The sequence below is a fragment of the Canis aureus genome, chromosome 3 (assembly GCF_053574225.1).
Source record: "Canis aureus isolate CA01 chromosome 3, VMU_Caureus_v.1.0, whole genome shotgun sequence".
NCBI lineage: Eukaryota > Metazoa > Chordata > Mammalia > Carnivora > Canidae > Canis > Canis aureus.
Genome location: NC_135613.1, coordinates 67,716,147 through 67,730,001, shown reverse-complemented (window position 1 = coordinate 67,730,001; position 13,855 = coordinate 67,716,147). Strand labels below are relative to the sequence as shown.

At 42.4% G+C, this 13,855-nt stretch overlaps 1 protein-coding gene and 1 long non-coding RNA gene across 7 annotated transcripts in view; one reads left to right on the top strand and one right to left on the bottom strand.

Annotated features, from left to right (window-relative positions):
• SIK2 (salt inducible kinase 2) overlaps window positions 1-623 on the bottom strand; it is a 126,104-nt gene extending 125,481 nt beyond the window's left edge. The window contains exon 1 of the mRNA XM_077893447.1: window positions 436-623. Coding sequence (XP_077749573.1) covers window positions 436-570 — 135 coding nt within the window. The 5' untranslated portion in view covers window positions 571-623. The remainder of the gene's footprint in view (window positions 1-435) is intronic.
• Window positions 624-870: 247 nt separating this feature from the next.
• LOC144311236 (uncharacterized) overlaps window positions 871-13,855 on the top strand; it is a 79,036-nt gene continuing 66,051 nt past the window's right edge. For 4 of the 6 annotated variants that reach the window (XR_013376813.1, XR_013376817.1, XR_013376816.1 and 1 more), the window contains exon 1: window positions 871-1,343. This is a non-coding gene — a long non-coding RNA (uncharacterized LOC144311236). The remainder of the gene's footprint in view (window positions 1,344-13,855) is intronic. The other 2 variants (XR_013376812.1, XR_013376814.1) reach the window with 2 other exon arrangements.

Sequence of the window (13,855 nt, the reverse complement as noted above, 5' to 3'; positions counted from 1 at the left end):
GGCGCCGCAGTGCCCCGTCCCGGGAGCCCCGGAGCCCGGGCGCAGCCGGCCCCTCGCCGCGCGGCCCGGGAGCACCCGCGCCCGCACTCCCCTCCCACCCCACCCCCCGCCGAGAGCAGGGAAGACGCGGAACTTGGGCTCCGGAGCGGAGGCCACAGACCGGGTCACGGCCCGGGTGGGAGGCTCGGGGAGAAATTCCGTGCGGCCACCGCGGGCGGCGCAGACAAGGCGAAGCCCCGGCCGGGCGGCCGGGTGGCCGGGTTCCCAAGCGGACGACCCCGGGTGCGGGTGCGGTGCGGGTGCGGTGCCGGGCCCCGCGCCTCCCAGGCCCCCCGCCGCCGCTAGAGACCCAGCCGTCCGCCCGCACCCGCCCGCCGCGGCCGCCCCTCTCCCCCGGACGCCCGCCTCGCACTCCCGCCGAGCCCCGGGCCGCACCTCCGTCTTGGTGATCCGGTGCCGCCCCAGCTTCACCACAGCGAAGTTACCCTTGCCCAGCGTGCCCTCGATGTCGTAGAACCCCACCCGGACCGGCCCGCGCTGCAAGTGCTTCGGGCCATCCGCCATGACCATGCTGGGCCCCGCTGCTAGACACGGCGGACTGGAGCGCGGGCGGGCGGGCCGGCGGGCGGGCGGGCTGGCGGGCCGGCGGCGCGGCTGGGCTCCGGCGACGCCGCTCCGCTCGCTCCCTCGCTCGCTCCCTCCCGCTCGGCTGGGCCCAGCCAGGCGCGCGCCGCCGCTGACGTGCGCCGACGTCAGGGGGCCGGGGCCGGGAGGCGGGGGCGGGCCCGGGCCTCGATTGGTCGCCATGGCGACCGGAGCCCCGCAGACGTCGGCGGCCGGGAGGGCGGGCGCGGGGGGAGACGGGCGGGGCCTGGACGGCGCGTTCCTTCCGGACTCGGGCGCCCGGGCTTCTCCGCCGCCTCGCGGCTGCCAGGGGCGGGGCGGCCGCCCAGCCGAAGGGCAAGAGCGGGCCCTGGTGGGCGGAACGGAGGGGTGCAGCGGCCCGCCCCGGCTCGGCGCTCTTCCTTCCCCCGCCCCCGCCCTCTCCGTCCACCTGGGGGCCTTCCCGCCAAAACCTCTCACCTGTGCCTGCCCAGCGCCCGCAGCTGCGGCCGCGGCGGAGGACCGCCTGAGGCAGCGCGTTGCTCGCGGGCCTTTCTTCGGATCCATAGAGATCCTGTTTCTACATAAATCCCTCCACACGTTGATGTCTGAGGAGGAATCATTCTGACAGCAGCACGGTCGCTCACGGACGTCCTCACGGAATGTCAGCGTCTGAAGACACACAGAGCTCCCGAGCCAGAGCCAGGGACGGACGTCAGAGCCTCAGCTCCTCCTAAAATGTATGCGAATTTTTTGCTTCTTTTGAGACGGTCTCTGGGGAGATGGGAGTGTAGCTTTTGCCAGATGCACAAACGTGTCGGTGACCCTGCAAAGGCACCTAATCCAGTTTCTTTTCAGATGATAAGTCAAACCCCAAGGAAGGAAGGCCATCGCCAGGGGCGTGCAGGTGACGGTGGAGCTAGGATTGCAGACCACTACACACCAGTCTTCCATGCAGTGGCCCAAGGAAACAGGAACACAGTGATTTTCATATTTTGAGATAGACTACACATGCCTTCAGATCTTGCTTTCTAAATGCCAAGCTCTGCTGAAAGGAACCAGACTTGAGAAATGGTTGATTTGAGGGCAGAAAGAGGGAAAGTATGAAATATCCACGAAGCTCTTGTGCCAGGAGACAAGATTTTCAGAGTAATGGAGCACATGTCAAAAGGAAACGAGAGCCAGCTTGAAAGCTACCCCTCCACTTACCAAAACCGGGACAATTTGAGCATCACCAGTGAGTAAGGATCAAAATGGGTTATAACACAATGAATTTCCAAAAAGAATACACAAAGGCATATTTATTCTTAAAACGTTGACTATAAAGGCAGGAGGGGAGAAATAATTCTTGACAACTATTACACTGGAGGAAATGATGAAATTAGGAAGTCACCATTTTGCAACCATTGTGGTAATAATTGATTCTGATATGGAATAGTCAATAGATTTTAAAATCCTAAAATAGTTATTAAAATCACCGAGACAAGATATTTACATACTCCCAAAGTATCCTCAGATTTCTTATTCATGACAAAGTAGTAGCAGTTGAGAAATCGGACAGGCACCACCCTAACCAAATAATCATGTAGCCAGTTATGGGAAAAAATGACATGATGTGCCCGTATGATGTGAGATACAAGGATAGGATACAAGATCCCGTATATATTCTGAATCCATATTCTGAATCTAATCACAATCAGAAAAATTCAGATTGAGAAATGTTCTACTCATCCACTGGCCTATACTCTTAAAAGAAAGGTCATTGTCATGAATGACAAAGAAAAGGCTGAAATCTCTTATAGATTTAAGGGATTAAAGAGACTGTCACTAAAGGCAACATGTAATCCCGAATTCGGAGAAAAGTGCTATGAAGGAATGTTTTCAGGACAATTGTTGAAATTTTAATATAGGTTCTATATTAGATAATAGTTTTATTTAAATGTTTAGCTTCTTGAATTTTGTAATTATTATGAAAAAGTGTACCCTTATTAAGAGACACACTGAAATATTTAGGGATAAAAGCTTTTGATATAGGTAACTTACTCTCAGATGGTTTAGCAAAGATAGATAATGTGGAAAAATGTTACACTGGTAAATCTAGATAAAGAGTATATGGTAGATATTGCATTGATCTTGCAACCTCTGTTTTAATTTTTTAAATGAAAATATCTGTGTATATGTATTCATTAATTTAATATTCTTTGTGTAAAATCAGCTGGTTCTTGGGCTGCCCACCTGCTCACTGTGCTTGTCTTGCACTCTCCCCAAGCAATATCTTATTCTGCTGTGAATTACGTTGTTTGCAAAAGTGAAGAGGGGGAGATTTCTGGATTGAGGAGAGTAGGATGAGGATTTGTCAAACAAGACCAGGAGCCCACATATATATACCTGAACTCAAAGAGTTTTCATATACATTTTGCCAGTTAGATGAATGTGTTTAAGTGCTCTGAGAGTGGAAATTTGGTAATTTGATGAAAAGCTACTTACTCAAGAACCAGAAAATGCTGTTGGAGAGGATGTGGAGAAAGGGGAACCCTGTTGCACTTTTGGTGGGAATGTGAACTGATACAGCCACTCTGGAAAACTGTGTGGAGGTTTCTCAAAGAGTTAAAAATAGGGCTACCTTACGACCCAGCAATTGCACTACTGGGTATTTACCCCAAAGATACAGATGCAGTGAAATGGCAGGACCTGCACCCCAAATGTTTATAGCGGCAATGTCCACAATAGCCAAACTGTGGAGGGAGCCTTGGGGTCCATCAAAAGATGAATGGATAAAGAAGATGTGTTCTATATATACAATGGAATATTACTCAGGCATTAGAAACGACAAATACTCACTCACCATTTGCTTCAATGTGGATGGAACTGGAGGGTATTATGCTGAGTGAAGTAAGTCAATCGGAGAAGGACAAACATTATATGGTTTCACTCATACGGGGAATATAAGAAATAGTGAAAGGGATTATAAGGGAAAATGAATGGGAAAAATTAGAGAGGGTGGCAAAACATGAGAGACTCCTAACTCTGGAAAATGAACAAGGAGTAGTGGAAGGGAAGGCAGGTTGGGGGATGGGGTGACTGGCACTGAGGGGGGGGCACTTGACGGGATGAGCACTGGGTGTCATACTATATGTTGGCAAATTGAACTTCAATAAAAAAATATATTAAAAAAAAAAAACAAGAAAATGCAAATAAAGACCCAACTAAAACTAACACCTCCTCCTTTAAAGTACATATTTCAAACAGAAATCAGACTCTTTTCTATCTGATTATTTTAATCAGATAACCAGGCCAACTACCTCCTTGCACAGTCTGGGAATAAGACTTGATTTGGAGCTGGAAAGAGGAGAAAGAGATGGCAGGGAGTACCAACAGGTTTTTGGCAAACCAGAGATCAGTATGAGGATGCTGAGTGTCTGGAGGTCAGAGAAAGAGAAGCCAGAGATAGAGGAGAAGTAAGTAGGAGGGTTGTGCCAAAAATAAGCCTTGCCCCTTTGGAAATGCAGCAGGTGCACCACTGAAAATTACTAGTAGGCTGTAAATAGTCCGCATACATTTCTCCAGGGTTCTAAGTATTGCAAGCTTGGACTCTGTGATTCAGCTCTGTTTCCTCAGTCCAAGAGATTTACTTTTCCCTCTGCAATTTTAATCTTGTGTGTCTCTTCTCCTCTCCTTTCCTCCCCCACCAAACACATACCACCACCACACATCAGGAGAAAGAATATAAAAGGAAGAAAGAGAAGGTAAGAGAGGCTTCATTTAATTCCCATCTTCTTCATCTCTAGTTTTAGTATCAATGAGGTAGAGTACTCTGGATACCAGATTTCCTATCTCCTTGACCTTTAATATGCAATATGCCCAGCTAATGTGAGTTCACTATATTTGCCATTCAGTTGATTAAAAAATGATAACATGTCAAAAGCCAAAAGGGTATACATATATAAATAATTAATGTTGGTGAGAAGCTGAGATAAGAATTCTATAACATACTGAACTTAGAAAAAAATGTAGAATGAGGAGAAGAGTTAGCAAAGAGTTAATGAAAGAGTGATTTGAAATATGAGGGGGAAGAACCTTCATGGTTCACATAGTGCTGTACATATTTTGCTGAAGCTGATAGCCCATGAACTTGAAAAAAAGACAAGTACCATGTTTCCTTGATCATGAACAACATCTGCATTTTTTGCTGTATTATCCTTTTAGGACTGAATAAAAGTCAACCTACCAGTAGGCTTAGGACTGAATTTAGATTTAGTTCAAAACAGAAAACTGGTGGAATCTTTATTGCAGGACCTTGCTTAGAAAAAAGAGATTAAAAAGCTAAAATGAATACTTTGCTTTTTATATTTCACAAGACAGAAAGTACATCAGAAAATCCAAATCACTGACCTGTGCCAATTACAAGAGCTTTTCATGGGTATAAAATAGAAGTATTCCCAAAATATGCATCAATCTGTCAGGTTAATGAAAATGTGAGTGCCACTATATTGAAGATACTATTATGGAAATAAAACTAGAGGATTGACATTATTTAAGCAAAACTTTCTTTGGCTCCTTTAAAGGATGGATAACCATGCCCCAGGTTTCAATGTTTCAAGTGTAGTTTTAGCTGCAATGGATCTTCTCTAGTGAAGAACATGTGAGTCTCTCTAAACTTTGAAATTAATTTCAAAATTTTTGTATCTTCTCCCAGATGACAGATTTTCTTAGGATCCTAAATTTGAAAGGGATCTCAGAGAGTATCATAGGAGTCCATCTTCCCATCTGATACAGAAATCTCTAGACACTTGACAGATGGCATCAAGCCGTGGTTTCCTGCTTCATGCTTCATGCTTCATTACACGTCTCACATGTAATCTATGTGAAACAGTTCATTTCAGTAAAAAATACACACTCATATTGTATTCAAAGCTGCTTTTTCAGACTTCTGTCCAGTTTTAGTTCTTTTTCTCTGGTGCAAGACCTTATAAACAGACACATACCTATTGTAATTTTTTTTCTATTGTCAAGGCAAAACATTCTCAACTTCACAGTCTAGCTAATTATGTTTCTAGCTCTCTCCCCTTTCTTCTTGTGCTTCTCTGGACTCTGGTTTTTCAATGTCTCTTCAAATATTGTTCCCCAAACTGAACACAGTAGCCCAGGTGTAGTCTAAGCAATGCAGAACACTGGCCCATCTGTCCTTTGATCTAGACCTCTACTCATACTCTGTCAGCCAAAGATTGTGCTGGTTTTGGCAGCTATAGCCCAGGGTTAAGATTAAGGCCAACTAAAATTTCTGGGTCTTTAGAAATAACAATTATTATTACCATTTTCCTGGGCAGTTGATTTTTTATAAATATAAATGGAAATTCTGATAGTTAAAATGTCATCTTACTGATTTTGCTCATTGTTCGAGGTAATAGAACCATTTTGATTCTTTACTCGGCCATGTATCAAATTACCTAATCTTTGTTCTTGGAGCCATAGGCTAGTTCTATCAGCATGCCTTCTATATCTTTATTGTACCAGAACAGTGATATAAAGAATAATTACCACAGTGTATGGCTTATGACGGGTAGGGTTAACTGGTAAACAGGGCAAATCCTGGGCCAGAGTTTTAGAGCTTGTCACTTGATGTCTTCCAGTTTGATGTCCAACAATTTATTGGTCAACAACCATTGGAGTTGGGTTTTCATACAACCATGAGTTCCAGGAAGATATTTTTTTTAAGATTTATTTATTTATTTTAGAGACAAGAGATAATGCCAGCAGGGGGAAGGGCAAGGAGAGGGGAAACAATCTCAGGCAGACTTCAACTGAGTGTGGAGACTGACACAGGGCTCAATTCCACAACCTTGAGATCATGACCCGAGCTGAAATCAAGAGTTGGACACTCAACTGCCTGAGCCACCTAGGTGCCCCCAGGAAGATTCTATGTCTGTACTATTGGGATAAGATTCTTGTTTTGCTTTGTTTTGTTTTATAATTAGATTTTGTTTGTTTTTTAAAGATTTTATTCATTTGTTTGAGAGAGAGATAGCAACAGAGATCATGGGCAGAGAGGAGAGAGAGAAGCCAGCTCCCATGGAGCAGGACCCTGGGATCATGACCTGAGTCAAAAGCAGACACCCAACCAACTGAGCCACCCAGGCACCACTGGGATAAGATTCTAAAGAGGGTCCTCAGTATTCTAATATCAACATTTCAAAGTACAAGCTACTCAATTCTCAGTTCCTTTCCATTTAGCTCATTATTTCCTATTATTGGAGTATTTTACTAATCTCCCCTAATCTCAATAGGGTGTTTGTGAACTTCTTTGAGATAAGAATCGTATCTTAGTCATTTTTGAAATTCTTGAACTTTTAAGCAGAACTCCACAAATGCAGTTTACTTTGACATTTATTGCATTCATGTGCTAGGCACCATAGATGACACTGAGGATGCAAACGTGAAAAAGCTAGTCTCTGCTCTTGGGGATCTTATGCTTTTGAGTGGGAGCTCTAAAATCTGAGTTCTTGAATGTGAATCGTGGATCTACTACTTCTTAGCTGGTGACCTTGGGAAAATTGCGTAGCCTTTCTCTGCTTAAGTTTGTTATCTGTTAAATAGTGCTAAGAGCAGGGCCTACTTCAGAAGATTATTGTGAGGAGGGTAGACACATAAACAAATACTTGTAATTTAATGTGGTGAGAGCCAAGAGAAGAGGTTTGCACAGGGAGCTTAAAGGAGAAGCATTTAGCTTAATTTAAGGGTTTGCAGGAAGGCTTCCAAAAGATGAAACTTGAATTGTGAAGGCGTAGTAAGACTTGCCCAGGTGGGAAAAGCTTGGATGAGCATCTGAAGAAGAAGCATCATGAATGATGGTCCTAAAGGTATGAAGAGGCATGATGCGCTCAGATAACTGCCATCAATTATGGACTTTGAGACTCAGTGATGAAAGAGTTCACAGACAAAATGGAAAGATAGGAGACCCAGTCACGGAGGGCTCTCTCTTCTCCTTTTAGCCAGACTGCTGCTCTTCAACCCCTTCAAAGAAATTCTGAAGCTGCAACTGGTAGGAAGCTGCTGGAGCAATGGATTCCAACTGTGGCAGTGATGAAATGTAAGGGATGAGGAAGACAGAGATGTTGAAGATTGCTACCAGGCTTTTGACAGGAGTAACAGGTGCAACCAATTACTGAGAGCTTACCATGTACCATTTACTCTGCTGGACACTAAACATACAAAGGTGGATGAAAATCTGAACCCAGTCCTCAAAGAACATACAATCTATTTCATTCAGACACTTAGTTCTTATTTCTCTAATATATATGAAGATATTGTGAAGACAAATAATTTGCCAATATCAACATATATTATGACTGGGTGCTGGCACAGAGTGAGTTGTGCTAGGAGCTATGTGTTCTTATTGCTGTTTATAAGCTCTGGATACATAATTCTGGAGCTCAGTGGAGAGAACTAGGTAGAAAATTTAGAGATTGATTATACCGTTAGGTGAAGTCAAGGATGCAGAGGGTATCATGCAATGGGAATACCAAGCATTGAGGAGAAGACATTGCAGCCACCTGTTACTCACAGCTCAGGGGATACACCCACAGATTCATGAGGGGCCTGGTTTTGAGTTTTCACCATTATGACTCATCTCTTAAGGGAATAAACATTACAAGTAAGTAGTCATTCTTTTCTCATCTGAAGTCTTAGAAAATATGTTATATTGTAAAAACTGGAACCTTATTAGCTAATTTACCAGTAGACTTGTTCTTTCTGGTTTTGTAGGTGTATTTTGGGAGCCACAACTGTGTACACTTGTTTTTTAATATAATTATCCAATTTTGGTGACTATTAATTTTGACCTAATTTTACCAGATTCATTTAGATGGTTTAAATGTTTGAACTTAAATTTCTTGTTTGTAACTACAAAAATTATTTTTAAATTTACATATATTTTTAGTCTCCAAGACTGGGGATTAAAATTTATTTGCTTAGTTCACTAGTCTAAAGATAAAAATACAGAGGCACCTGGGTGACTCAGTCAGTTAAGCATCTGTCTTCTGTTCAGGTCATGATCCCAGAGTCCTGGGATCTGGTCCTGCTTTAGGATCTCTGCTTAGTGGGGAGTCTGCTTCTCCCTGTCCCTCTGGCCCTCCCCTCAGCTTGTGCTGTCTCGCTCTTCCTCTCACACATTCTTTCAAATAAATAAAATCTTAAAAAAAATTTTTTTAATATAAAATACAAAAACAAGTCACCCACCTACCTCTCCCCTTAAACCCCTTCCTTCCAAATAAAAGAGTGAAGGAAAAAACAGAATCAGCACTCACAGGAATGGGAAAATAAGAGAAGCATCCCCTCCCTACCAAGGAGAGGCAGAAGAATTTCAAAAAGGAAGTAATACTCTCAATCATGAAAAAGATTTCAAGCAAGGTAAAGATGGAAAGAATTCATCGAATGGGAAGTGTGACAAAAAAGGAGTATAGACAGTTTTATTTTTTTTCAAGAAATTTGTCTGTGAAAGAATGAAGGTAGATGGGACATAGAGTCAAGAGAAGCTGTTTTTTTTTTTTAAATTGGTAGAGACTTAATTTTTTGGAAAGAGTCAGAGGAGAGATTGAAGTAGAGGTGATGAGAGCAAAGGACAAAGAAATCTAGAACACAAAGGACTCTTTGGTGAGGAGGTGAGATGCTTCCTTTACTCAACTGTAGGTTGGAAAGGAAGCAAGGCTGCTTTGTCTGCAGGTAAGTGGGTATTTTACAATGCAGAATCTTTACCATTGGCATCAGTACCCTTTGTGCAGTAGGAAGCAGACCATCCACAGAGTGTGAGAGTAGAGGAATGGAAGCTTTAGATGAGTTGTGGAGGTGTGAAAAATCTGCAATGAGAATGAGGGAGGAAGTTGCCTAGGACACATAGCAAACTTGCTGGGCAACAGGAAGTTCCAAGATAGTTCAAGTGAGGGGGGAAAACCATGAATTGGTAGGAATACCAATCCACATGCTCATGGGACTTTTCCGGCAATGTCTGGTATCCTGGATGTCAGATGGATACAGGGCTGGAGTTTGCTGAGTGTTAAAGGGGGAAGGGAGTTGAGAATTAGGCAAGAAAAATCCACTGAAAACAAGCACCATGCAGTCTGGAGAGAGAAATACAGGAGGATAAGAAGGGACAGGGAGATGGATGAGAAAGTGGAGGACTTAAGAATTTGTGAAGTATAAATTAGATGAGAGTGAGGGCAGGGAAGATCCTGAGAAAGAGTCATGTCTGTGCTGGTATATTTGAGTTAGATATTATTTTAGGTGGTGGTAAGATCCAGGGAAGATCCTCAAGAATGGGTGATTAAAGTGAAGAGGAGTGGTCTACCTCTATCCCCACTATATTCCAAGTTACTTGATACAATGCCTGGAACATAATAAGCGTTGGATATTTATTTGCTCAAAAAAAAAAAATTCAAATGCTTTCTTTCCTGCTTCTCAGTAGTTATACCAATTTCCCTCTTCTCCATATATTTCACTGGTTAATTTCAATTACAGTAAATGCTCTAAAAGAAAAGTACTGCCTGCTATAAGATTGTGTAACATGAGGTCCTGATCTGGTCTGGGGGTGTAGAGGTCAAGAAGTTTCCCTAGGGAAATGGCATTTAGGAGTAAGCCAGGGCATGAGATGTAGGGAGAACTTTACCAGCGAAAGTGAAAAGATTTGTATCTTGAGGTGGGAAGAAGCTGAAAATATCACGACTGAAGAGTTACAAAGGATATTAGAAGGATAGGCTGATGGTGTAGGTTAGGACCACATTACATGATATTCTATATATCAAATCATGAAGTAGATTTTGATCCATTAGACTTGAGAAGATACAAGTTGACTTATACAATAATTGTTGTTAGCTTATAAGCATTAATTGGAATTATTATATGGATATGTGATTCTACACAGTTGAAATTTGAAAGCTAAAAAAATCACATTTGCCTAAAATGTCTCCTCCAGCAGCCTGCTACTTCCCTTCTGTAAAGCCTTATTCCTTTGGATTAAACAAAGCAAATGCAATAGCCTTCAGAAAAATCACAATTTAAATGCACTTTGCTTACATGGAGAAAAAGTCTCTAGGCCTTCCTCTCTGCTATTCTAATTTTCCCCATTAGTTTCATGATGGGGTTAATAAGGTATCTCCATAGGGCAAAGATAAGCATCAATTAGTGGAATGTGAAGAAGGCAAGGAATAGCATAGAGACCTTGATGATAGGGATAAGACGTTCAGTTAGGTAAGCATTGTAATGGAGATTTTGAATGCAGCCAAGCTCCCAAAGGATACTCGTTTCATAATTTGCCTAGTATAAATCTATGTAAAGCTCTAAATTAGCCAAGATAGAAATTACCAGGGGATGGATGCTGGCCCCAAGATCAATCTTGGAAGAATTGTAGAGGAAAATCATCATGAAACTAGGAAATGATGGGGGTGGGGGGACAGGAAAAATGTCCAGGAACAGGGAAGCATGGGGTGTGTGTGTGCGTGCACACACATATCTGTGTGTATAACTGAAACCTGGGGCAGGACACTTTTAATGGTGGATAGTTGGAAGAAAGGCAGGCAGGGGCTAGCCTTCCCTACCAACCCTCCCCTTCCTCCAACCCTACCCCTTCCTGTCCTAAGAGGAAATTACCCTTAAAAGGAAAAAGACCCCATCTTGTTATACTACACCACCCTGAAAGGAGCGCTCCACCCTTTGCCACATAAACAACTACCTGATAGGTAGATGAGCATGTGTACAAAAACCTGATTGGGTGACAGGACATGGAGGGTTAATAAGATTAAAACAGCCCTACAACAATCTCATAAAAAACCCCTAGATTTAGAAACTCCCAGGACAACCCTCTGGAGTGCACTCTGGCTTGGGGAGCTTTGTACTATCACCCAATTAACTTTGCTTTGCTGCCTACCACTCTTTGCCTGGTCTCTCTCTTCATTCTTTGAAGTGATGTGACCAAGAAACACAGGCACTGAAGGAAAAGAAATGCTGCAAGGCTTTGTGGAATTAGCAACAGAGGCTCAGACTACTGGTTTCAGTGGCCTCATAACCAGAAGCCAGAGTGTGAAAAGCTGGTGGGGATGACTGCCCTTGAGCATTTATGGAACAAGCCACCACAACTCCCTCTAGCCCCGAGGGCTGGTGAATTATAATCGAAGAGTACCTCCTCTTAAGACTGCTTCTCCTTCAGGGGTGGAGGGTGGAGTGGGTCTGAAAATAGGGCCCTGACTTCAAGAGTTGCTTGATGACATGATACCCAGCCAGAGCAATTAATGATGGTACTCTGGTGCTCTCACCCTAGGGTTATCCCTTCTCCCCTCCTTAAACTCACTGGAGGTTGACATAGACTGGGATTTACCCTTTGGTCTTTTCCCACACCAAATGCTCAGAATAGCTGATACCATCAGAGAAATATATGCTCACAGGCCAAAGTAATGACACATTAGGAGCACAACTACTTCAAAAGAAAACAACAGCCTGAATCAAAGATGACACTAGAAGTAAATATATTAAATCCAAGGTTTAACAAATATAAAATATCCATAATAAATAGTTGGGAAGAAAAGCACTGAAGTCAAGAGGAATTACCAGGCATGAAAAATATGTAAGAGCAAAAATCATGTAACAGTTGAGATAGAATGGACATGGCTGAAAAACAAATGAGCAAGCTGGAAGATCAGATTAAGGAGCTCTTCCAGAAGGAAGCAGGGAAGAAGAAAAAGAATACATAAAACAAAAGTTAAAGACTGAATTTCAGATAAAGACTGATTTGCAATGAAAACTTCAATTTATAGATAAGTAGAGTGTCAAGACATTGTCGGGTGCAGGGGTGCAAGAGCACTGGGCTCTGGGGGTACCAAAAAGACCAAATTTGGTCATTCTCCACTGACAAAACCCAATGGTGGTAAAACAAGAAAGGAATTTATTTCAGTGAGGCCAACACTGGGAAGACAGTGGACTAGTGTCACAAAGAATGAAAGTGCTGAAAATACTTCTAAGTTTACACAAGGAAAATGTGGGACAAAGGTTGGTGGGTATATGCAGGTAGGGAGCAAGAATCAGGTGGATCATTGTCTTGGGGTCAGTCATGGATGGGGTCTTGCTAGCTCAGGGCAGTCCTTACTGCTTGAGGAGCAGTTTCAGTTTCTATGGGGTATGCTCTGCCTGTAGTGTCTTTTGCCTAAATTAAGAGTTAAGTGGGAAAGAATTTACTGAGTCGGAAAGTTTGAGGTCAAAATGGAGGTAGCTGAAGTCTTCTTTTAAGAAGAGAAAAATAAAAGTGGAGAAGAAATATTTGAAGTAATGAGAACAAATTTCCCAGAATTCAAGTTGTAGAACCTCATATGCAGCACCAAACAAGAGTGATAAGGAGAAACCTTTAGTAAAATTATAGTAAAATAAAAAATCTTACAGGCAAAGATAAAATTCTAAGAGTTTCTAGAGAGAGAAAACAGGTCAGTTCTAATGGAAAAGGATCTTAGGCTTTATATGAGCAACAGAAAGACGATGGTAATATTTTTATTTTTAGTTTTTATTTTAAAGATTTTATTTATTTATTTGAGAGACAGCACCGGTGGCAAGGAGGGCCAAGGGGAGAGGGAGAAGCAGATTCCCAGCTGAGCAGGGAGCCCTACCCAGGGCTCAATCTGGGATCATGACTCTGGGATCATGACTTGAGCCGAAGGCAGACTCTTAACTGACTGAGCCATCCTGACAGTGACTGAGCACTCTGACAATGATAATATTTTTAAAGTATTGAAAAGATAAAAGAGCTTTGAGTCTAAATTTATATCCAGTCAAATTATCATTTGTTTTGGCATAATAAAAATATTTTCAGGCATATAAAGCCTCAAACGGTTAAACAAGGACCCATATTGAAAACACTATCAGAAAAGAGACTCAGAAGGAAGCAAATTTAAGAGATGTAGCTAGAGGTGTAGGAAGTAAAGATAATCAAATACTTGAATAAAATTTGGTGTTTCTTTCAAAAATTAGCAAAGACCAAGGAAAATAAAATGAGAAAATTTGTAATAACCTAGACTTAAATTCTACACAATAAGAGGTGCTATCTTTAAGTTAAACATTTTAAATATAAAATAAATAAAATGATAAATTTATAGGAAGTAGAAGGGAGGAGAAAGGAGGAGATGAGAAAAATAGCCAAAATCAATGAAATAGAAAACAAAAATATAATACAGAAGATCAACAGAATCAAAAGTTGGTTTTTTGAAGAAACTAATAAAATAAG